The following is a 26,454-nucleotide window of genomic DNA, read 5'->3' as shown; positions in this document are numbered from 1 at the left end:
TCAGATCCACCTCCACATTTTGCACCAGCCTCTCTAAAATCCTTAGAGTGACATACAATGCTGGACTCACCTTCAAGGACCAGATAAAAGCCCAGGAGGCAGTGCACCCATAGACTCAATACACTCAGAGCATTTAGAGGGATAGATGAGGGACGAGGGGACACTTCCTACTCTACAAACAATGTATGTATTAGATCAGTGATGACCTTTGCCTCCTTTGGATGAGCCCCCATCCTGTCTAACACTCTTTGTAATACCTTACATACTTTACAGAACAACACTCTCTGCATTATCACTGGCTGCAGCAAAACCACTCTTATGGCATACATACACCCTGAAACTAAAGTTCTCCGTGTTAGAAAATATCTTGAAATGAGAGGCACACAATTCAACGGCAGCCTGTGTTAGCACACAGTGCACCTGTCTTTACTTGACAGAGTCTCACAACACAACTTGGCATATAGAACAGTCACCACACAAACGTTACCCAACCCTCTTCAACATCATCCCACCTGTAGACTTTTTTTTTTTTTTTTTTTTTTTTATAACAGAGGAAGGAAAAAAAATGAATTAAAAAAATAATCCATACACCAGATTACTGGTGTCCTTCATTCATAAAAAGTCCATAACAGTTGGACTCGAACAGCTATGGATTGAAGTTTGGGGAGAAACAGCTCAGGTGAAGTGAGTTCCAATGAGATGCACTAACAGTGAAGAGATGCCTACAGACTCGTGTCACATGCCAGGCAGTACAACACCTTGAGCAGTACTCTGTATTACAAATCCCCCTCCCAACATTCATCCATCATAGGTATCCTTGAATAGGGCTGATCGAGTACACCCAGCTAGGCTTAGATCAGGACACCACTTAGCCCTCCTCAGTTACCACGTAAGATTTGGATTGGGTGGAATTATAGATTGCACTTGCCCTGCTTGTAGAAAACACACACACACAAGGCACTGAGGAGACCAGATGCTCGCTGCCATCACTCCATAAATGGCCAACTTGGCCAGTGGCATTACCTAAATTAGTATCTTTGTATGAGTCAAGCTCTGTACCAGGTTAGACTAAATGGTGTTCTAATATCTCTATCTATCTATATACCTAGGCTGCTTCCCCCAAGGAAAAAAAAAAGAAGTTTTAAAGCAAGACTTGTTCAAACAGAAAAGAAAACAGATTAGAGTAAGAATGTGCACAATCAGCTGATCGTTTGTTTTGTCTACAACTGCGCCAGGGAATGTAAGTACCATATGTGGTTTTAGTATTGCAACATGACCACATACTTTAGTAAAGCAAATTTGGAAGAGAAAAAGGATAAAGGTAGAAAGCAGGACGATGATTTCTACCAAGAACTGGTTGAAATGGAGACTCACAATAAACTGGTTGAACAAGTACACAGGCTAGAGACGACTTTTCAAAATGAGATTGATGAAATTAAGGAACAGATGCACTTGCAAAATGAAGAAATAGAAAAATTAGGAGAGGAAGTCAACAAGAAAGACATAACCATAGGTGAGCTGACAGTAGAATGGCAAGTACAGTAGTCAACCACGAGAGTATTATGGAAGAGTTCAAAAATGATACCGACAATTAAGCCAGTAAGCAGTCTGATAGACCAGAGCAGTGATATTGAGAAGGTAACACAGGTGAATGAAGCTGTGCGAAGCTACAGAAATAATGTGGAAACCACTTATGCTGAAATGGTGAAAGTAAAGAAAGACTTAGAAACAAGGGTGGAAGAAAAAAGCATTGAAGAGGAAGTGAAAAGAATAATTCAAAACAATCCTAAGTTAGTCAGAGATTCAGTAGATATCAACAAATCTATAGTAATCACTGGTATAGAAGAGGAAGAAGTAAAAAACAAGATCTCAAGAGACAAAAGGAGATGGCAAATGTAATGAGCATATTGAAAGAAGTATCAGAGGCAGTCTGTAATAAAGACATAGAGGAACACAAAAGATTAGGGAAATATGAGAGAAGCAAGTCAAGACCCTTAAAGGTAACCTTCCAAAGTGTAAACACTGTGGAGGAGATAATAAAAAATGCAAAGAATCTTATGGAAAAAGAGGAGTTCAAAAATGTATGGATAAAAAGGTGCCTAACACAAGAGGAACTGGAATTACTGAAAGAGAAGAGGGAGGAAGCAAAAACAAAAAATGAGGGAAGATCAGAGGAGGAGAAGAATACATTTTTTTTTACAAAGTAATAGGATTGCAGGTATGAAAGTGATAGTGTACATAAACAGGAGGGAACAAAAAGGAGGAATGTAGTAGAACCAAATCATGACAAGTATATAAACAAGATGATTAAGTTGATGTACTCAAATGTGGATGGAATGGTATCTAAATTATTGGAGATGAATGATTATGTCAGAGAAAATGAACCACATATAATATGCCTAACAGAAACAAAATTAACACCAAGGCTATCAAATGACATCCTAAACTTAGAGGAATATAATATATGGGGAAGAGATAGGAACTTAAAAAGAGGAGAAGGAATTATAATATTAACTAAGAAAAATCTAAAAGTCAAAGAAATAGAACTAGATATAACCTCACAAGTAGAACTGATTGCAGTAGAGATCAATACAACTGAAGGGAAAGTAATTGTAGCCAATTTGTACATGCCACCCAAGTCAGACACATGGGAAAGAGATGAGTATGAGGACCTGGCAGAGAATACAATTCAGAGTTTAAGATCATTACTACATAAAATGGAAGAGAAATCGGAAAGAATTATACTAACTGGAGATCTTAATACAAATATAAATTGGAATACTCTAGATATAATAAGCCAAGAAAGCTGTTGGGACCAAAAGCTCCTGGATCTCATGCAAGAGTTTTTCCTGACGCAACATGTAAGGGAAAGCACCAGAAAAAGAGGACTCGGTGTACCCTCAATACTAGATCTAATATTTACTAGGCAGGAAAACGATATTGACAGTTTAATATATCACCCTCCATTCGGCAAAAGCGACCATGCAGTACTAAATTGCAACTTCAGGATAGCATATGACATAGTTAACAGCAATGAAAGTTACAAAAAGAGCCTAATCTATAAAAAGGGAAACTATCATGACCTAAAGAAGTACATCTTAGAAATTGATTGGGGAAAGGAGCTTAGAGGACCAGATTTAAATGCTGTATATAAAAAATTCTGTGAACTTTATGAAATAGGAGTCCAGAAGTACATCCCAAAGCACAAAGAAGCAGAAAAGAAAATACAGAAATGGTTCAATACAGAATGTAAAAAAAGAAAAAGAGATTTATTGTGGAATAGATACAGAAGACACAGTAGTGAAAGGGCATATAATAATTACAAACAGGCAAGAAACGATTATACAAGAATGAGGGGGGAAGCCCAAAAACAGTTTGAGGAGGATATCATAAATAAAAGTAGTGATCATCCGAAGCTATTTTACAGCTACATCAGAAGCAAAACCAAAGTAAAAGATAAAATACAATCCATTACGGACAAGGGAATCACCTATACACAAGAGAGGGATATTTGTGAAGCACTAAACAAGAAATTCCGATCAGTTTTTACAGAGGAAAAAATTTTGAGAGGGATTATGTGGAACATGCATGCCCACACATACTACCAGATATACAAACATCAGAAAAAGTAATACAGAGGGAGCTAAGTAAATTAGACAAAGGAAAAGCAAATGGTCCTGATGAAATTTCATGTTGGGTACTAAGTGAATGTGCAGAGGAGTTAAGTAAACCATTATTTTTAGAAGAATTGAATAAACTTCATGAATGGAGTAATACATGGGAAATGGAATTCAATGTGGACAAGTGTCATTTAATCAAGTTTGGTAAAAGTGGAAAAAGACCTGATTGGGATTATACGTTAGGAAATAAAACCCTACACACATCAGAAAGAGAGAAAGACCTAGGTGTGATGATCAATAACAGACTATCTCTGGCAGACCACATCAGTGAGAAGGTACAGAACATGTATACACTGCTTGCAAATATGAGAATAGCATTCACATACATAAATGAAGACATGCTAAGAAAGATAACAACATCATTCATCAGACCAACCCTGGAGTATACATCAGTAGTCTGGAGTCCACATCTCAAAAAACACATAGACAAGATTGAAAAAGTTCAAAGGGCCGCTACACGATGGGTACCAAGCTTAAGGGATCTAAGCTATGAAGAAAGACTAAATAAACTGAATCTACCAACACTACAGGAGAGAAGGAAAAGAGGTGACATGATTATGTTATATAAATGCATATCAGGGAAGGAGAAAATAGACATAAATGATTACTTAACCTATAGGGAAGCATCAGCAAGAGGATACTGCAAAAAAACTGCAGAAAAAGAGAGGTGATAAAGACGTAAGGAAATTTAGTTTCCCAAATAGAGCAATTGATCAGTGGAATGCACTAGCGAATGAAATAGTGTGTGTCAAAACAATTCACAATTTTAAAGATATGTACGATAAATATGGTTTAAGACACGGGACGGTACGAGCTTGACTCATTCCTGTAAAGATACAATTAGATATGAACACACACACGAGAGAGAGAGAGGGAGAGTACGTCACACTGAGATACGAAAACAGCATCTACAGCATAAAGAACCTATAGGACCACCCCATAGGGACAGTAGCTACCATTCAGTTGATGGGTCTGCTCAGCCAGGCAGATTGGGATTAAGTAATAACAACGCTAAAGCCAGAAATGTGTACACTCTCACTCCTGTCCCATTGACCCTTATGCTACAGTGATATAAAGGTTATTTTTGTTGCTCCTCTCTCTCTCTCTCTCTCTCCATATGTATTGTGTTTTTACTATAATCTTACTGCAAATGTTCTACTTTGGGCTTACTGTTGTATTGTTAAAATACAGGTAATATTTTCAGACAAACATCAGAGAAATGAAGGCAACATGTCAAATATGCAAGGGTTAGAAGATTATGGGAATTTTCAGTTGAGATCAGCCGTGACACATCAAAATTTGTGTAAGATGGACTGAGGTCATGGTTTTGGTCTTTTTGTGGGCCAGATCCATGTGATTCAGATCCAGACAAGTCGATGGATGACTGTATTGGAAATGCTGAGCCTTTTTGTGTATTGATTAGTATTAGAACACAGTAAAATGACCTTAGAACTTGCAAATACTGTACATTGTAATTTACATTTATTAAAAGTGAGCATATAAGTTAATATGACATTGTTCCTACAGATGAGGAATGTTATCTACTTGGAATGGACCCCAAATATGCACGGCCAGACTGGATGATCTTGACAGTCTTGCCTGTGCCGCCACTTTCAGTTCGGCCGGCTGTCGTCATGCATGGCTCTGCTCGCAATCAAGATGATCTCACACACAAACTGGCTGACATTATCAAGGCAAATAATGAATTAATCCGCAATGAGCAAGCAGGTGCAGCAGCCCATATTATTGTGGAGAATCTGAAGATGCTACAGTTCCATGTGGCCACACTTACAGATAATGACATGCCAGGGATGCCCAGGGCTCTTCAGAAATCTGGTCGACCCCTCAAGGCCATCAAAGCAAGACTTAAAGGAAAGGAAGGGAGGATTCGTGGCAACTTGATGGGAAAAAGAGTGGACTTCTCAGCCCGAACTGTGATCACTGCTGACCCTAATTTACGGATTGATCAAGTTGGTGTTCCACGCTCCATTGCACAGAATCTCACATATCCTGAAATTGTTACACCCTTTAATATGACAAAGTAAGTTACAGTAACCATACCTCTTGATGATGATTTTAAGTAAGTCTGGTAGCAAATGGATGTGGAAAACTAGTGGAGTGCGTACATGGACTGTTTGGCAAATAATGCTAAAGCTGTGTGTTGTTGCAAGAGTGTTGACGAGCAAGGAATATACAGCCTGATGGAATGTGGGTAGAGGAGTGGAAGAAAAAGGTAAAGAGATGGATTCAGGGAAGGAATCATAATGAAAGGTGAGAATATCTCAAAAGTAATAAGCATGTGGAGAGAGAGAGAGAGTAAATGATCTAGGAAGAAAATGTGCAAACAATTTGTAAAATAGTAAACTTTTGAAAGGATTTGTGGCAATGTAGGAATAGAGATCTAAAGAAGTATTATAGTGTTAGCAGTCAGAGTGGAAAAATAATAGAGAAAACAAATGAAGCAGATGGAAAGAATGTTTTGAAAGGTTAATCATTGAGGATGATGATGTGTAGCAGTATTAAACATGCTTTTTTTTTTAGGTGAACTGAAAAAGAATTTGATTACTGAGAATGTGACATTGGTAAAATTGAAATGAGTTATTTGAGAGGTGCATGTGGAGTTACATGGAAAGACAGACTGACAAATGAGGATGTGACAGAGCATTGTGGTGTGGATGTGGATGTGATAGAAAGGGTAGTAGTAGTAGTAGTAGTTGTTCCCTAGGCAGTCTGGCCGAACAGTCCCGAGTCCCTTAGGAAAACCATGTCCGAGACCGGGCTTTCCCACAGAGCTCTCAAAGAGTGTATGGTGTGTTGTTAGCATAGGTGATTGTATGTAATGCAGTCTTCCATAATGTGCTTAATAGTATAGGGTGCTGTGTTGCAACCTGGACAGGCATCAGCAACAGAGTCATCCAGCCTCTTCTTGTGGCTTAAGAGGGCTGGATGGTGCCCACATCTCAGCCTGGCCAGGTGGACCCTGTCCTCACAAGGGAGATAGGATTCAGAAGGGTGGATATCAGGAGGCTGTGCATGTAGCTGTGTGTTGTCTTTAAGTGACTGAATGGAGCTGTGAGTGATCTGAGTGTGGATATGCTTCTGGAAGCTGGTTTGAGGTGGGCGAGGGGGGAGAGATGACAGTATTTGTGTATGGTATCATGTGCTGGGTGTTGTTTTGATGTTCCTTGGTGTGGGTGGATGTGCTGCCATGTAATATAGTGGATGTTGTGGGTTTGTGGAGGCTGCAGCAAGAAACTGGGTGCATCTCATGTCTAGGTGATCCTTGACTTTGAGGACTTTGGTTTCTTGATGTAGGTGGTCTGTGGGTGTTGTAGGTGTGCAGCGTGTGATTATTTTTAGGGCCTTGTTCTGTGTGGTCTGTAGAGTGTTGTAGTGTGTTTAGGTGAGGCTAGGAGCCCAGGAAGGGCTTGCATAATTAATCACTGAACGTATGTATTGTTTGTACACTGTGGTGGTGGTTTCTTTGTTGTGTCCGAATGTTGTAAGGGCAAATGACCTCAAGACATTGAGTCTTGGTGTTAGTTTATTTTTAATGTTTGTGATATGTTGTTTAACCCCTTAACCGCGGGGCGTCACTTTCGTGACGCTCGGGCGCAATGGATCATACCGCGGGGCGTCACTTTTGTGATTCTGTGTTATCTTGAATTCTCCCAGGCTTACAAGTGGTGGCTTGTATCATCTGTTAGTACTACCAATGTCCAACACTAGTCAGCACTCCTAATCTCATCTGTACTCCCATCTATTGTTGACAATTTAGTCATTTTCCCCGTTCTGGACTCCCTTCCCTACCTCCCCTCCATTACCCTCTCCTCTCGCCTGCCCGGCCGCGCTGGGCTAAGCAAATCTTCCCCGGAATTTTCCACTGATTTCATCCATTGAAATAATCCCTATGCCCTTTTCTTATACAAAATAATATATACAAAAAAGAAATAAGGTAAGTGATAGTGCCATACACCTGGAATTGTCTAATTATCACCTGACAACACCTCACGTGCACTCGTTCGCTAATTTCTCCCGGTAATTTCCCCTTGAAATATGCCGTATAATCTATTCTCGTAATAGAAATATACAGGTAAGCCCTTAATTCACGCGAACTTTTTTCATGCGATTTCGGTTATCCACAAATTTTTCATACAATAATTAAAATATAAAATTATAATATTCAGCTAAATAATTTTAATATACAAGAGAAATAAATAAAATATAAAAATGCCTACCTGCTGCCCGTGTGCATACATATGTGTGTGTGTGTGTGTGTGTGTGTGGGAGGTCGGTCTACCACAGTCCACGCACCACACAGTCAGTTTGAATCCGACGGCCGAAATATGCGTGACTTGCGAGTCGTTATTTGTGGCTTATTTTTCTGCCTTCCAGTGATTGCTTGCCTTGTTTGCCAACATGGGGCCTAAGCATAGTGCTAGTGATGCATGTGGTAACACACCAAAACGGACTCGTAAAGTGATGTTGCTGACAGAGAAAGTTAAAGTGTTGGACAAACTTCAGGGAGGAATGTTGGCGACAATTCCCCGTCAGGACGATTCCCCGTCATTTATTTACATACCAGTTTATTTAGCAAGGACAGTGCACTAGAGTTTTACTTATATGAGATATAAAATCTACTTGAAAATTAGTTATTAAAGTATTAATTAATCAATAATAAGTATAATTATAGAATGACAGAATCATCCATGTTTTGATGGTGAATTGACTTCATGGTGAATTGTCTCTGAACCGTGTGTTTGGGGTGAGTCAACTGTTCTTACAATAAAGAAGGCAGAACGTAGCATACGGGAGTCAGTGAGGGCTAATGCATCAGATTGTGCTGAAGTGTCTCCACCTACGCCTGTGAACTGGCTCGGAACCGTATGTTTTGGATGAGTGGGTCAACTGTTTGGACAATAAAGAAGGCAGAATGTAGCATATGGGAGGCAGTGAGGGTTTGTGCACCAGACTGCTGAAGTGTCTCCACCTACGCTTGTGCTTGTCAGGTTTCAGTGTTAAATTTCTTACATATTTGTTGTTTTTCATACTTTATGCTAGTTTATAAGGTGTATGTAATGCATAAACAGTGTTATTCAGATGTAATATACTTAGTAGACATGCATAATTATGTGCACACAAGGGCAGAACATAAACGCGAATTTACTACATACGTGAAGGGTCTGGGAACGTAACCCTCGCGTGAATTAAGGGCTTACCTGTATATATGAAAGGAAGGGAGAAGCCTAAGTGATATTTACATTCACCTGGAACTACCTATTTTTTTCATGTATTGTCGAGATTTCCTACCAATCATTTCATAGCATGTAAATCAGCAGCTGTCACCCTATTGACCTTGTCAACCCTTGCCTTCCCCGTGGGAATCAGTTCCTTGACGTCCTCCAAGGTGAAACCATGTCGCACTCGCGCCCCGCCATTTCCGCCGCTTCTGCTCCCATTGCAAAGGGCCCTGTGACCTCTACCCATAGAAAAGCTCATGTGGGAAGCAGTAAAGGACTTAGTGACTCAGCAGTAACGTGAACTGACAGAATTATCTATGATAATGATAGATGGTGACTTTGATCCTTCGGGTGAATCGTGTGATGAGCCTGGGGAGGAAATAGTTACAGAAACTCCTAGTACGAGTGCTTCAGTGTCCCAAGTTATCCCTAGCTCAAAGGGAAAGGAGCCCTTAGTGCAGCAAGGGAAGGAATTTGGGAGGGAGTGAAAAGGCGGCGGGTTAGCCCCGGAACAATGGCCCCGTGTGACCCAGCTCGCCATGAGTCCCGAGATGAATCACCTCCCTGGTCCCCGAGCCCCACTTCACTAATTTCTTCCTCATCTTCAGCGGAATTTTCTCCTGAGTCTTCATCGTCGGAGTCTCCACCAGCATCTACAGTGAAGGCAGGCTGTAGGGGAAGAGGTAAATCCCTGACTCGTCGTAAAAGTAGAGTAGCAAGTACAGTAAGGGCTGCTAGTGCTACACAGCAACCTAGGGTCAGTGAGAGTGACCTTGAAACAGCCCAGTCTGCCTCACAGCCACCCTCCACCCTCACCCACCCCACACCTCCACGACAGGGAATCCTGGACGCCTGCATGTGGACGGAAGGTTCCGATTTCGTCCCTGAACATCTTCGTTTTGACGAGAGTTCCTCAGGGATACAGCCTGCCTTCACTCTTGATGAGGATGCTGAGTGTGTGGACTTCCTTTTGGCCTTCCTCAAGGCCGAAGTCATGCAGCACATATGTGATTAGACAAACAGGTACGAATCACAACGTGCTGCAAGTGGTGCAGGTGCAGCGAAGATGCAACAGTGGACCGTGCTGGGAGTGCAGGAGCTGTATGTGTTCTTCGCCCTCATGCTTCTCATGCCACACTCAAAGAAGCATGAGTTGGAAAAAATACTGGTCCATGGACCCCTTACTACCCTCACCCACCTTCAGTAAGCACATGGCCAGAGATCGCTTCCGGAACATCATGGGAAACCTGCACTTCGCCAACAACGATATACCATCCCAAACCGACCCACTCTGGAAGATCCGGGAGATTCTGAGCAGAATGAAGGATAAGTTTGTCATTCTTCCATCCCTTCCAGAAGGTTGTCATAGACGAATCCTTGGTTTTGTTCAGAGGACGTCTTAGGTTTATACAGTACATTCCAAGCAAACGTCATCGCTTTGGAATAAAGTTCTTTGTACTGTGCGACTGTAAAATGGGGTACATCCTTGACTTCGTCATCTATTCAGCCAGCACTGTTGATCTGGACAAAACACCCCCCCCATGGCTTCTCAGGTTGTGTAGTGAAAGTGCTGCTTGAAAGGTATTTTGGTGAGAATCATGTGCTGTATACTGACAACTATTATACAGCACCAAAACTTGCTAATTATCTTTGAGAGCATGGCATCGGCTCCTGTGGCACTGTGAAGAGCAGTCGTGCCCACTTCCCCAAATTCCCAGAGGCAGGAAACTCGCAGCGAGGAGACGTGCACCTTCGCAAGTCTGAAAAGATGCTGGCAATACGGTGGCATGACAAGAGGGTTGTGCACATGCTCACCACCGTACATAAGGGGCAAATGAAAGACAGTGGGAAGGTTGACCATAGGACAGGCGAACCTGTGAGAAAACCTGGTGCTGTCATAGACTATAATGTCAACATGCGGCTGGTGGACAAGTCCGACATGATAATTGGAGAGATTGACTGCCTTGGGAAGAACACTAGGTGGTACAGGAAAGTTTTTCTGCATCTTATAGACATGACGATGCTGAACGCCTTTATCCTGTACAAGATGAAGGTAAAGCCACCCAAGTCCTTCTCCCTGAGGTTGTTCGCCAGGACTTGTGTTCAGCAGCTGCTTGAGAGATATGGTAGGGTGACAGCAGCAGCTCCAAGGCCCCATGCAGCAAGACTTCCCGACAGACTTGAGCAGAGGGCATACATGGATCGGCACAGACTGGTGCAAATGCCTGCCACAACCAAGAGGAAGGCTGCGATCCGCAGGTGCCAAGTGTGTGCACATACCACCCGACGCACACCTGAGCACAAACGCACCTCTTGGCAGTGCACTGAGTGCCAGGTTCCCCTCTGCGTTACCTGCTTCTTTGACTACCACAGCCTGAAGCAGTTCTAGAAGTGCAAGTGGAAAATATCTATCTATCTATAGCCCAACGCCCTAATCCCGCAAAGGGTGGCTGCAGACAAAACGCCTCCAAGTCACTCTGTCACCCACCATTTGACTACTCTCCTCCCAACTTACCTCTCCCTCTCCCTCCCTCCACCTCACTTACATACACCCTCTTAGTCGGTCTTTCATTCTCCACTCTCTTCACATGTCTAAACCACCTCAGTGTATTTCTCCTAATCTTCTCAACCACATCCACATCCATCTCACAGCGTTCCATCACTTCTTCATTCGTCAGCCTGTCACTCCACATGCTTCTCTCAAGTAACTCATTTCCACTGCTCTCACTCTTGACTTGTTCCCCTCTTGCAAGGTCCATGCCTTGCTTCCATACGTCAGGGTAGGGATCATAGTACTATCATGCAGTGACTTCTTAACTTCCATACTCACCTCCTTATTTCTCATCACTGCTTTCAGTGTACCAACAACCTTCCTTCCTTGCTGTACCCTTTCATGCACTTCTTCCCCCAAAGTTCCATCCTTACTCATCACAGTACCCAAGTACTTGAATGCACTTACATTCTCCATATCCTCACCATCTAACCTCACTGCACACTCTGTGACTTCATTCCTCTCAAACACCATAACTTTACTTTTGTTTACATTAACTTTCAGATTCCTCCTCCTACACACTGTCCCAAATTCATTCACCAAACCTTGCAACTCTCATTCATCTTCACTCAACAGTACTGTATCATCAGCAAACAGCAACACTAGAATCTTCCAAATCTCACCCTCATTCATTAGAGCCACCCCCACATCCACTGCCCTACCCTGCACCTCCTTTACAAATGTAAATAATGTTTAAATAATGTGTAAATAGCAAGTGAAAGCAATGTATGTAAATATGATGGAACATTGTAATATAGTTTTATAAGTTACTGCAAGTGACAGTGCATTACATAGTGTAAGTAAAATAGAAGTGTAAATATTGAAAATACAATAGAAAATGTAAATAGAAATGTAAATAATTAGTAATTTAAGACTATGAGTACAAATACTTGAAGTTATGAGAGTGAAAGTGAAACCTTGGCTCTCTACGTATTTTACTGAAAGAGAAATTGAATGCCTACAGTGACAATAGTCTACTATTACTGAAGGAAACTTATAGATAAAGACTGAAGATATATATAAGTGTTATATAGTAACAGAAATGTAAAGTGTGAGTGTTTTTATGAATAATAAATGACAGAATACCAGCAGCGAACGAGGGCAAGTGGGAAGGTCATACGCGCTCGTAATTTTCATTGCTTTCACAGTGTTTTTTTTTTGGAGTATGGATTCCAAACTACTTGAAAATCATAGAATAGTGTTTCTAATGATAATATCAGGCTGTGGTAATCATATTACGGGTTGTTGGGAAGTGTAAAGTGGAGACTTCGTTACCCAACTTTAGAGGTCTCCACAAGTCCTACGGTACTCGACGAAGGCTCAACAAACACCCCAGGAGAAAGCTGATGGTATGTGCCCTATGCATATTTAATTTTAGTATTCTAGGACTAATAACTGATTTTTGGCAAATATTTTTAGAAAGTCTGTCAGAGCGCGAATATCCCCGCGGGACACGCAAGTCGAGCCAAAACAACCCTGCGGTTTAGGGGTTAAATGACATTGATGTATTGTATGTTACACCAAGGATTTTGTGTGTGTGTGTATGGGGTAGGGGTGTGTTGTTTATGGTGAGGTCCAGGAAGGGCTTGCTTAATTCATCACTGAACATATGTATTGTTTGTATAGTCTGGTGGTGGTTTCTTTGTTGTGTCCGAATATTTTATGGGCACGTGACCTCAAGGCATTGAGTCTTGGTGTTATTTTATTTTTAATGTTTGTGATGTGTTGTTTAAATGACATTGATGTATTGTATGATACTCCAAGGATTTTGTGTGTATGTGTGTGTGTGTGTGTGTGTGTGTGTGTGTGGTAGGGGAGTGTTGTGTATAGTGAGGTGTGGGATGTAACTGTGTTCTGCTGTCCAGTTTGTGAGAAGGGTCACTGTAGATTTGGCTGGGGCTGTTTTGAGCCTGTTTGTGGTGAACCATTCGTGTAGTGTGTTGAAGTAAGGTTGAATGATGTGTGCAGCTGTGTTTACGTTTTGATGCGTACATGTAAGTGTTATATCATCTGCATGGGAAGCTATGTGTATCTGTGGTGTGTGGGGTGTGGGTATGTCATGCAAGTATAGGTTAAAGAGTGTAGGAGACAAAACAGATCCTTGGGAGATGCCGTCTGTGAGGTTTCTGATGTTAGAAGACTGACCGGCAAATGTTATGTGTCTGCCTGCTAAGTAGTTTGCCAGCTGTCTTTTTGTGTTATTGTGCATGTTTGTGTTGAGTATTTTGTTTGTGAGGTTGTGGCGGGGGATGCCATCAAAAGCTTTACTGATGTGTAGTGTGATTAGGAGTGTTCTGTGTGGTGGCCTAGCTGAATTCATGCCATCGAAAACTCTCTGTGTAAGGTCTGTAAGAAGGGTGTTTGTGGAGTGTAGTGGCCTAAAGCCATGTTGTGATTGGGCTAGGGGAATGTGAGGTGACAAGTTGTAGTACCAGTCGTTCAGTGACTCTAGAGGGGATGCAGAGGAGTGTGATGGGGTGTTGTGAGGAGGGTAACGTGGGGTCTTTGTTGGGTTTAGGGATAGTGATGATAATGCCATGCTTCAAGATGTTGGGTATTATGTTGTGTGAGTAGCTGTAGTTTGATATGTTGGTGAGTGCTTGTATGCCTTGTGGTCCAAGGTGTTTAACCCCTAGACTGCGGTCATGGTTTTGCTCTCCTTGCGTGTCCTGTGAGGATATTCGCGCTCTGACTGACTTTTTAAAAATATTTGCCAAAAATCAGTTATTAGTCCTAGAATATTATAATTATGTGTGCATATGGCACATACCTTCAGCTTTCTTCTGGGATGTTTGTTGAGCTTTCGTCAACTACCGCAGGACTTGTGGAGACTTCTGAAGTTGGGTAACAAATTCTCCACTTTACACTTCCAGACACCCCGTAATATGATTACCACAGCCTGATGTTATCACTAGAAACACTATTCTATGATTTTCAAGAAGTTTGGAATCCATACACCAAAAAAAAAAAAAAAAAAAAAAAACACTGAAAACAATCAAAATTACGAGCTCGTTCGAGCTTCCCTCTTGCACTCGTTCCCCGCTGGTATTCTGTCATTTATTATTCATAAACACACTCACACTTTATATTCCTATTACTTTATTACACTTACATATATATACAGTACTCGTCAAAAGTATTCAGCGTTGTCCGCCGGGCACGCAATACTTATGGCCCAAAAAGAATCACCCATTTTTGGGGGTAAGAATTGAGCCACAAGTTTGAGCTGCGAGCATGACGTCATGGTAGCCTGAGGCCTTCCAACACGCTGGTTGGTTCCTGCCTCAGTCGCCCACGGGCTGCCTGAGAGAGAGGAACTCCACCGAGTGCCCCTCTCAAATTGCGCCATTTTTTACCGAGTGTCCCGCAGTGTTTTGGCCTTCAAAACTTTGTTATGGCACCTACCCGTGTGTATCAACGCAAAGGTAGTGACCCACTTGACCCACGGTATGTAGAAAGCACAGTTAAACATCCTGATTCACTCATGGTATGGGGTTGTTTCTCAGGGAAGGGTTTGGGGAAGCTTGTTGTACTTCTCAAGAACCTCAGAGTGAATCAGGATGTTTACCTGGAGCTTCTGTGTGATCATTTACCAGACTCCTTCGAGCTAACAGGTGCACGAGTGTTTCAGCAGGACGGTGCACCTGCTCACAAGGCCAAATCGGTCACCAGTTGGCTTCGTGACTGCGAGGTATCATTCATGACAGACTGGCCAAGAAATAACCCAGACCTCAACCCGATTGAAAACCTCTGGTACCTCGTAAAGAAGAGTCTCCAAGGGAAGGACGTGAGCTCTCTGCCTAAGCTGGAAGCCGCCATTCGTGACTCCTGGGACAAAATACCCCTCCAGCACCTCAGGAGCCTCGCCCTTTCACTTCCAAGACGTCTCAGGTCCGTGAAGAAACGTAAAGGCTACCCTACGAAGCACTAAAGGTAAATAAAATGCATTATTTATATGTTTTTTCAATGTTGAAAGGTTTGTTTCTCAGGAGGGACGTAGGGCGCTCCATACTTCTGACGAGCACTGTACAGTATTTATCCATAAGTTTCCTTCAGTAATAGTAGTTTATTTTCACTCCAGGCAACTTTCTCGTTCAGTAAACTAGCGTAGAGAGCAAAGCTTTGACTGTCATTACTCCAAGTATTTGTACTCATATTCTTATATTAGTAATTATTTACATTTCTATTTTATTTACACTATGTTATACACTGTCACTTTCAGTAAATAAGGGCTCCTTTTCCTTGAAGCCAGGATGAACTTGGGACACTGAATCACTCGTAGTTTATTACCATTTCCTCCACTGGCTCATCACACGATTCACCAGAAAGATTGTAGTCACTGTCCATCATTATCATGGATAAATTAGCCAGTTCACACTCCATAGCAGAGTCATTTAGTCCTTTACCCCTTCCCACACGAGGTTTAGTTGGAGTAGAGGTCACAGGGCCCTCTAGAAGCAACGGAAATGGAGGGGGTCGAGTGCTACGTGCTTTCATCTCAAGAAACAACACTGAACTAAATGATGAGGCGGATATGGGGCCGCCAAGGGTTGACAGTGTCAGCGAGGTGACAGCTGCTAATTTATATGCTGTGAAATGATTGGCAGGAAATTAGGTAGTTCCAGGTGAATGTAAATATCACTTAGGCTTCTCCCTTCCTTTCATATATATATTTTTATTACGAGAATATATTATACGGCATATTTCAAGGGGAAATTACCAGAGAAAATTAGCGAACAAGTGCACGTGGGGTGTTGCCAGGTGATAATTAGCCAGCTCCAGCTCCAGGTGTATGGCACTATCAGTTACCTTTTTTTTTTTTTTTTTTTTTTTTTATAAGAATAGGGCATAGGCCTTATTTCATTGGATGAAATCAGTGGAAAATTCCCGGGAAGATTTGCTTAGCGCTGCGCAGCCGGGCAGGTGAGAGGAGAGGGTAATAGAGGGGAGGTAGGGAAGGGAGTCAAGAACGGGGATAAATAGCTAAATTGTCAACAATGGATGGGAGTACAGATGAGATTAGGAGTGCTGACTAGTGTTGGACATTGGCAATTCTGGTAGATGATACAAGCCACCACTTGTAAGCCTGGGCGAATTCAAAATAACACAGAATCACAAAAGTGACGCCCTGCGGTATGATCCATTGTGCCTGAGCGTCACGAAAGTGACGCCCCGCAGTTAATGGGTTAAGGTGAATGTTGCTTATGTTGTCTGGTCCACAGGCAGATGAGTGCTTAAGGTTGTTAATGACATGCTTCATCTGGTTGTAAGTGAAAGGTGTGTAGTCTGGGTCTGTGGGGAACTGTCTCTTACGTCGGATGATACGTCGGTCTTCAGGATGGGGGCTTAGATGGCTGACTTGTGAAAAGTGATTGATGAGAGTGTTTGCTTGTTGTTTGTTGGAGGGTATGGTGTCTGTTGTTGTGATGGCAGCGTCTGTTTGTGTGGTGTTGCTGTTGGAAAGTGTAATGCTGTTTAGTGTTTTGTAGTGTTTGCTGATGTTTGTTTTGTGGTCAGGTGTTTGGAGGTAATTTTTCCAGTTTAGTGTTTGCTGTTCTGATATTGTTTATTTGAGTGTTGAGTTCTTGTATTTGTTGTACGGTGTCTTGTGTATTGGGTGTTGGGGAGTGTCGCAGTGTGTCCCGTTGTCTGATGAGGCCTTCAATTTCTGGTGTGAAGTTGGGGTTGTGTCTCTTTCTGTTGCCTCTAGGGATGTCTTTTGTCTGCGTTTTGTATAATCGTATTGAAAGTGTGCACGCGGTGTTGATGATTGTGATGGGTGTACTGTTTAGTGTTTCGAAATGTTGTTCTGTTTCAGTTACAAAGGCCTCCCAGTTGGCTTTCTTATAATTAGTGTATGTGTGTTTGTGGCCAGCATGGGTGATTCTGGTTTTGGTAGTGATGGTGATTGGGAGGTGATCAGAACCTAGGGTTTTGACCACTCTCCAGGATGCAGTGGGGGCGAGGTTTGGGGAGCAGAAGGTGATGTCTAGGGATGATGGGAGGAAGAGGGCTTGGTGTGGGATATGGATATGTTGATCTAGGTTGTTCAGTATGAAAAGATGATCTGTCTGGGATTGTAGTACCAGCCCTCTGTCTGTGTCAGGGTTGTTGACATGCCAGGCTGACGACTTGGCGTTGAAATCACCACCCAGGATGATGGGTATGTTAGTGATGTGGAGTATCTGTGGGGAGTAATTGTGTGGTACTGTTGGGGACGATTGGGGGGAATGTATGTGTTAGTAATTGTTATGTGTGATTTGTTACCAGTGCTTATTTTAATTGATTGTATTTCTGTTACCACTTCCCGTCTGATCGGCGAAGTTAAGCAATGTTGGGTCTGGTTAGTACTTGGATGGGTGATTGCCTGGGAACACCAGATGCTGTTGGCATAACGTTCTCCCTACGTGTCAAGTGGGGTTGGTGGAGGATTAGTGCCCCTCCCTGTAAAACAATTAACTCTAAGCCCTTGGCCACCCCGTTTGGGATACATGGCGTCTGGCAATGAATGAATGAAAAATTTCTGTTCTGGTGTCATGTGGGGCGAGAAGTGACTTTGTGTGTGCACTGGTATCTGCAAAGTTGATGGATTTGTGTACCAGGGTGATGAGTCCACCGCCACTGCCGTCAGCCTGGTCTTGTCAAATGGTGGTGACGTTATGAAATGTCGGTGTTTTCTGTGCTCTGTGTAGTTTTGTTTCTTGTAAGATGGCAATGTGTATGTTCTGTTGTTTGATGAATTGTGTGAGTTCTTGTTTTTTGGTGTCTGTGCCATCTATGTTTAACTGAAGGATGTTTATGTTGTGTGTGCGATGTGTGTTGGCTGCTGTAGCACGGGGAAGAGGTGGTGTGGGTGGAGGGGAAGGGGTAGGAGGAGGTTGTGATGGAGGTAAGGGTTGAGGTGGATTAGGATGGGTTGCAATGAGAGAAGTTGGGGGACTGGATGATGTGGAAAGGTTCGATGGGTTTGGCTGTGGAGGTGTGAAGGACGTTGGAGTATGATTGGTGGGGGGGTTAGTGGGTGGGGGGAAGGAGTATAAGGAGCAGGTCCAGGTGTTTGTATAATGTTTTCTGGATGCAAGTGTTGTGCAGGTGTAATGGGTCTAGTTCTTGCAGGAATTGCACTGAACTGAACCCTTTGTCTGTCAGCTCAACGTGATAGGTTTTGAGCATGTTGTACATATGTATTTGTTGGTGGGTCCTGGATTGCTCTCAATGTCCCCATCTAGAAGATGTCGTCGAGAAATGACAGCCGGGAGTCATTTCTCGGTGTAGAGAAAACAGTGTTGTTGTGTGTGTTGTGTTGGAAGATGTGGTACTTGCCCGGTTGACCGAAGCCATTCCCAGGTACTTGGGCCCCGTGAGGGGCTGGGGGAGGTTTGCAGTGGTTTGGCCCACGTGCTGTCCTCCTTTTCTCTTTGACAGCCTCTGGGGGATAGATCCACGACGAAGATGCCACTGCTCCAGGTCCTGATAGAAAGGGTTAGGTGCTTTGACCACATGGAGTGGATTGAGAGTGAAAGACTAATGAGGAGAGTGTATGTGAGTGAGGTGGCGGGAGGGGGAGGCTGAAAATGAAATGGAGGGATGGGGTGGAGAGGTATATGAGAGAAGGCTGTGTGAGTTGGGTGGATGCAGTGAAATGGTAGGGGCAGGGCAACATGGAGACAATTTGTTTTTGGCCACCCCTTTTGGGATTAAGGTATCTGGCTATAGATAGATAGAAGTGAAAAATGCCATGAAGAGGTTTAACATTAAGAAGGCAGCAGGTGCTGACATAGTATATGCAGGGATGAATAAATGTATTTATTGGTGAGAGTGGAATGAAATGCATGTAGGAAATATGTTTGAAAGCTTGGATGAGTGGAGGTGTAGCTACCAGTAGCAGTAAAGTGGAAGAAGACTGCAAAGACTGAGTATTCATGTATACAAAAGGTGATTGAAGTAAATGCAGAAGTTATAGAGAGGTGTGTGTGTGTGTGCTGAGTGCTGAAGGAAAGATATATGAAAAATTAATTGAAGAGGCAATAAGGACTACATCAGTCAATCGGTCAAGAAGGGGCAAATGCCTTTGGGCGCATAGCCTCACTCACCCTTCAACTTCACCCATGCGGGTCCCTTTGTGCAACCCGCCAGGCAGCAACTCTTCATCCTCAAAGTATCTCCTGATAGGAGTAATCAACTTGCTCCATCCATGAGTTACATTGCCTTTCCCTTGGCTTCTTCTATCCTGGGTTAACTCGTTCAGAGATCACTCTGTGAGCAGGATCAGCCCGAGGAAAGTGGGTCATGTGCCCATGTAGGTGGAGTTGGCATTAATGTATTATGTGGGTAACAGCAGAGCTGGGCACCTCCGCAATCACTTCTGCAATCCACAGTTTCCACAACAGCGGACTGCATGATTTCAGTTGTGGAATTGCGATTGTGGCAAACTCGTCCGAAACTTGCGCCATTGCATTGCAGAAGTACAGTAATCCCTTTAAGACCCGGACGGCCAAGTCCCGGACATTTTGGACTCGGGTCTTTGGACAAAAAAAAAAAAAAAAGCCGATGTGTTCATCCCTACTTTAAATTTGCCGTATGGTGACAAATATCTGTGTTTTGGCACGTAATTACACTGATGACTTTTAGAGCACCCCTGCATTCCTCCCCAGTTCCTGCCTACCTGCCATCATGACTGCAAGCTCGTCGCCATGGCTGCCCACAGCTCGTTTTTGTGAATAAACAGTGATTAAACTGCAATACCTCACCACTAGACCACATGGGAATTTACAGTGTTGTTTAGTGTTATGAAATGAGAATTCAGAGTGCAAAGGATTTAAGTGCAGAGTGCAACACTGGTGTGTTGCAACTGGCATGGCGCAAGTAAGAACAGAATGTGCAGTGTTAAACAATGATAATTCACAGTGGAAAGGATTAAGTGCAGCACAATACTGGATTACTGTATATGCTTCAAGTGCACCTTCACCACTGTCAGAGCCATGGAGGAGGCAGGTTAATTTTCGTGATTGCCACGGACGTGTCGTAAGTACCCTGTACACTGCTAAATATTTTCCATGCTCCAGATTTCTCATTCTCTGGTTTCCTTTTCATTTATCTCATGGTCTGTGTCCCTTACTTGTGTGAATAGGGTCTTAACCCTTTAACCGCAGGTGTCATCCCAGAATGACATTGCAAAAACTGGACCAAACCGCGGGTGTCATTCTGGAATGTTTGTGAATATTTTGAACACTGTGCGTTTTTTCCGCACGCCAGTTGTTTCAAGGGAAAGTAGCTATTAAGTTCTTTCACTCCAGCCGACCCCCACCTCCCTCCTCCCACCCCCCGGGCCCCTCACCCCACCCCTGACCAAACACGCATCAGTATCTGTCCAGCTGTGTGAGTGACAACACCGCTGATGTGGCAGTGAAGTGCAGGCAATTACAGTGCCTTTTACCTGCTCAGTGAACACAGAGTGGGTGTTTATCGTATGTCTATCTATCTATCTATCTATAGCCCGACGCCCTAATCCCGCAAATGGTGGCCGGAGACAAAACGCCTCCAAGTCGCTCTGTCACCCACCATTTGACTACCCTTCCCCCAACACCCCCCCCCCTCCCTCATATACCTCTCAACTCCATTCCTCCACCTCATCCTCGGTCTACCCCTCCCTCTTCCTCCCTGCACCTCACCTACATACACCCTCTTAGTCAGTCTTTCATTCTCCATTCTCTTCACATGTCCAAACCACCTCAGTGTATTTCTCCTAATCTTCTCAACCACATCCACATCCACCCTACAACGTTCCTTGACTTCTTCATTCGTCAACCTGTCCCTCCACGTCACTCGACATGCTCCTCTCAAGTAAGTCATTTCCACTGCTCTCACTCTTGACTTGTTCCCCTCTTGCAAGGTCCGTGCCTCGCTTCCATACGTCAGGGTAGGGATCACAATACTATCATGCATTGACTTCTTAACTTCCATACTCACCTCCCTATTTCTCATCACTGCTTTCAGTGTACCAACAACCTTCCTTCCCTACTGTACCCTTTCATGCACTTCATCCCCCAAAGTTCCATCCTTACTCATCACACTACCCAAGTACTTGAATGCACTCACATTCTCCATATCCTCACCATCCAACCTCACTGCACACTCTGTGACTTCATTCCTCTCAAACACCATAACTTTACTTTTGTTTACATTAACTTTCAGATTCCTTCTCCTACACACTGTCCTAAATTCATTCACCAAACTTTGCAACTCCCATTCATCTTCACTCAACAGTACTGTATCATCAGCAAACAGCAACACTGGAATCTTCCAAATCTCACCCTCATTCATTAGAGCCACCCCCACATCCACTGTCCTACCCTGCACCTCCTTTACAACCCCATCCATGTATATATTAAACAGCCATGGAGACATCACACAACCCTGTTTCAGTCCCACATTGAGATCAAAGAACTCAGCTCACCATCCACTCGCACCGTAACCCTAGCTCCCTCGTACATGCTCATCACAGCACTCAGCAATTTCCCCTCCACTCCATATATTCTTAATACCTTCCACATACTTTGCCTATCTATTCTGTCATAAGCTTTCTCCAAGTCCATGAAGGCAGCATACACTTTCCTTCCCTTCTCTAGGTACTTCTCCACTAAACATCTCAGAACAAATATCTGATCTACACACCCTTTTCCCTTCCTAAATCCCCCTTGTTCTTCTCCAACTAGCTCCTCTGTCATATGCCTAACCCTATCAATGAGCATTCTACCATATATTTTACCAGTCACACTAAGTAGGCAAATACCCCTATGGTTACCACATACTTCTCTCTCTCCGTTTCCTTTGTATAAAGGAACAATGATACCTGATTTCCAGTCCTCTGGAACCCTTCCCTCTTCCCAAGCCAATCTACACAACTTCCATATCCACTCCACAACAATCTCATCCCCATACCTAAGCATTTCACCACACACTCCATCAATTCGTGGGGCCTTTCCCAACTTATATTCTTCATCGCTTCCACTACTTCCGCCCTACTGATCTCTTCCTCCCTCCTCTCATCTCTTCTTCTCCCAGCCATTCCCCAACCGCTTATACTCGCACTGCTCTCACTCTCCACATTCAACAAATCCTCAAAGTGCTCCTTCCATCTCCTCAGTTTCTCTCTCTTCTCCACCAACAATCTATTATTCCTATCTTTCACTCCCCTACTATGTCCACTTTCACACTGCCTTACTTTCTTTACCTCCTTCCAAAACAATTTCTTACTCTCCCTCCATTTCACACTCAGATTCCTCCCAACCTCTTCATCCACTTTATTCTTACTCTCCTTCACCAGTCTCTTAACCTCCCTTCTCCTGCTCACATATACCTCTCTCATCTCACTCTCATCTTCTCCCCTACCTCTACTCGCTAACCATTCACTATATGCCTTCTTCTTTTGTTCCACAGCTCGTTTCACCTCATCATTCCACCATGCTGTCCCTTGCACACCCTTGCATCTCCTCCTCACTCCACAAACCGCCTCACACGCTGCGCCTATCTCTTCTGTGAATATCTTACATACGTCTTCCACCCCTTCCATCTGCTCTAGCTCATACCTTCCCAGTCTTTCTTCCACTATGCTCTTATACTCTGTCATTTTCTCACTATCTTGCAATTTCTCCACTCTTCTCACAGGAGTTGCTTCCTCCTGTCTTCCTCTTCGTCTCCTCAACCACTTTCTTTGCAGCTCTACCTTGGCCATCACTAAGTGATGATCCAAGACTCCATTCCCCCACCCTCTCCACACTCTTGCATCCAACACTTGTCTTCTCATTTGCTCATCCACACACACACATGATCTATCAATGCCTTTTGTTCAACAAGTTCACCATCCATCCTCCTCATTACTCTCCATGTATACCGTTGGATCATCTTATGCCGAAAGTAGGTGTTGGCTATTGCCAACCCCTTACAAGCACAGATGTCCACCAAAGCACTTCCATTCCCATCTACGTCAGCTGGCACACCCCACTGACCAACCACTCCATCCACTCGTACATTCCCAACTTTGCCATTCATGTCTCCAATCAACATCACTCTCTCGCTCCTCTCAAACTTGTCCTTGTCCATACACGCTTCTACACTCGCCCAAAACTCATCTTTCACTCTTGCCACTCGATCCTCTGTCGGGGCATACACACATACAATCGCCCACGCTTGTATGCCTACTTTCATCCTCACCCATACAATCCTTGCACCCACTGTTCCATACTCTCTTATATTCTCCTTCCACTTCTTGCTTATCATCAGACATACTCTCTCTCTTGCCCTCTCATTTTCATTGACTCCCGCACATACTGTATGCCTAAACCATATTCCCATTCTCTCACCCTTTCACCTTTCCATTTAGTTTCAGTCAGTCCACATATATCCACTTTTGCATCCTCAAGCACCTGAACAATCTCTCTCTCTTTCACTTCATCATTCACTCCTCTCACATTCCACATTCCCAACCTAAGAATGTCCTTTGTCCGTTCCTTAGTCGTCAACGTATGGTCCGTCCGGGTCCGAGGCGCTTTGTTCGCTTTTTTAGTTAGTTCTTTTTACGGGGTGGGGCACTAACCCACCACCAACCCTTTTAGTCGCCTCGTACGACAAGCAGGGATACTGGGGGAGTATTCTTGAAACCCCCCTACCCCCAGGTAGTGATTTTAGATCGCTCACTTCTAATGGCACTGCCCATCCAGTGAAACCTACATCATTGGAAAGCCGAAGGTTAGTACTTTCTAATGGTACCTTATTTTTCGCTCTAGATTTATTCTGTGCAGAGTTATAAAGGTTTAAAGTTTGTTTACATTTTGGCTGGAATCCCTGCGGAGGGGGCCAGTCAGGTCAAAACAATGCCCGCGGTTAAAGGGTTAAATAGGTGCTGTGCAGTCCAGTAGGGAGTTAGGTGTTTTTCAAAGTTAGTTTGGGTTAGGGTCCATGAGTACCTGTCCAGGGGGCATTTTCCCAAGTCCCGGACAAACCTAAGTCCCGGACATTCCTTTGGCTCTATTACATCAGATCTTGGAGGAATTACTGTACTTCCACAATCGCAGTCCTGTTCACAGTCTCCCACGTGGCGGTCAGTGTCATTTAGTACAGGCTACAGCATGACTCATATCAAGCTTGAACAGGATTCCCAGCCAGCAGCAGCTGGAGGGATTACTGTACTTCCACAATCACAATCCTGTCCGTAATCTCCCACATGGCGATCGGTGTTAGTATAGGCTACAGTATGACTCATGAATATTAGGCTTGAACAGGATTCCCAGCCAGCAACGGTGGCGGGCGAGGCATCGCTATGTCATACAGCAGTAGGGATGGGCAATACCAGAAGTGATTTGATACGATAAAAGCCAGCGTGGCAGTATATTTTGTGGCACAAATAGCTAATCATGCACAGTTGTTCCACGATTTGACAGATTACAATCTTAGGGGCAAATGTAATGGCGATCACTGAAAATACTTTTTTTTGTGGCCTTACTGATTTATTATGTACAAGAGTAAGCACATTTCTATGAATCATCTATTTAAGTTCTGTGGACTGCCTTCTGCTCCTGGTCAGATTGATTTTCCGAAGTGGCACACAAAGGATATTTCTTTTCCTTGTAAGTAACATTATTTTTGAAATAAAGGATATGATTATATTATTATAATATTAGTATTGTGAGATTTTTGTGGTATGCCCTAACTCTGCTACAAAATATGAAGTGATAAATATACACCATAGACGATTCCAGCCAGAATGTCCCAGTACAGTACTTGAAATTGAATCTTCTGAAATTGCCCCACTTAAAATACAGACAAGATATGTAAAATCCATCCTAGACAATTTACCTACCAACAAAGCTCCAGGCCCAGATGGAATTCTGCCAGTCAACTTCTGCCTATCAGAATTCTTTCATTCCCCAAACTGCATCTCTCTGGAACTCGCTTCCCCAGAGTTGTTCCCTCCAAATTTCAACCCACATCTGTTCAAGTCGAACAGTTACAGATATTTTATGAACAGAGGACATCAGTAATCTGGTGTATGGATGATTTTTTTTTTATATTCATTTGTTTTTCCTTCCTCCGTTCTGTTACCGTATTAAAAAAAAAAAAAAAAAACTGAATTATGAACAGTCACTAGTAAGTAGTGACTGTTCATAATTCAGTTTTTAACTAGATTACAAATACAATAATTCACTACCTTACCAATCGATGTAACACCCTGTTTGTGCATTTTGTATTGAAAATTGTGAAACTGTATGGCGATTGCAGTATTGAGGTAGCGGAACTGCACATTCCAAGTTCATTGCAGAATTGCAGTAGCGGAAGGTAAGGGTCAGAGGTTTGCGGAGTTGAATTTTAGATTGCAGTGCCCAGCTCTGGGCAATAGGCCTCTATTCAGTCTCATGGAGTAGTTGTGTAGACATTATATAGGCATGGGCATGACCGAGCGATATGTAGACTTTATATAGGCACTAGTATATATCTCATAACACAATGTACAGGATGTAGTGTCTGCTGGGGACATACACAGTTTCTCACTAGGAATGTCAATTCACATAATGTATATCCACAATCTTGTTGTCCCAGACCATCAAGAATTCTTAACTTATAATGTATCTCAAATTCTTTTGTAGTCCAGACAGCCAAGAATTTCATGATGTATTCAAACACATGGAGTAACCAGCCCTAGTTGGTTAGTCCATGCAAATCTGCCAGACTCTACATCACACACACTCATCCTCTCAAAGCTGTATATAATGTTGGAGAGATTCCCTTCAGATCAGCAGGGATTAGAGAGAGAAAAGGGGAGAGGGGGGTAACAGACTAGGCCTGACACTAGGGTCACTAGGCTGTCACTCTCCGTTACACTGTAACTCACTATATAACTGTGCAGTAAAAACTTGGTAACCCAAGAGTGCAGTAACTCACCTCGTTGACACTACGTCTCACGACTTTATTCTGTCTGTGCTTGACG

At 43.2% G+C, this 26,454-nt stretch overlaps 1 protein-coding gene across 1 annotated transcript in view; it reads left to right on the top strand.

Annotated features, from left to right (window-relative positions):
• LOC145414862 (DNA-directed RNA polymerase II subunit RPB1-like) overlaps positions 1 to 26,454 on the top strand; it is a 236,097-nt gene that overhangs the window by 92,389 nt on the left and 117,254 nt on the right. The window contains exon 4 of the mRNA XM_080284285.1: positions 5,208 to 5,721. Within this exon, the coding sequence (XP_080140411.1) occupies positions 5,208 to 5,721 (514 nt within the window). The remainder of the gene's footprint in view (positions 1 to 5,207; positions 5,722 to 26,454) is intronic.

Source organism: Coenobita brevimanus, chromosome 101 (assembly GCF_032717465.1).
Source record: "Coenobita brevimanus isolate Jiangsu-jjx chromosome 101, ASM3271746v2, whole genome shotgun sequence".
In the NCBI taxonomy this organism is placed as follows: domain Eukaryota; kingdom Metazoa; phylum Arthropoda; class Malacostraca; order Decapoda; family Coenobitidae; genus Coenobita; species Coenobita brevimanus.
This window is presented reverse-complemented; position numbering and strand designations above follow the sequence as displayed.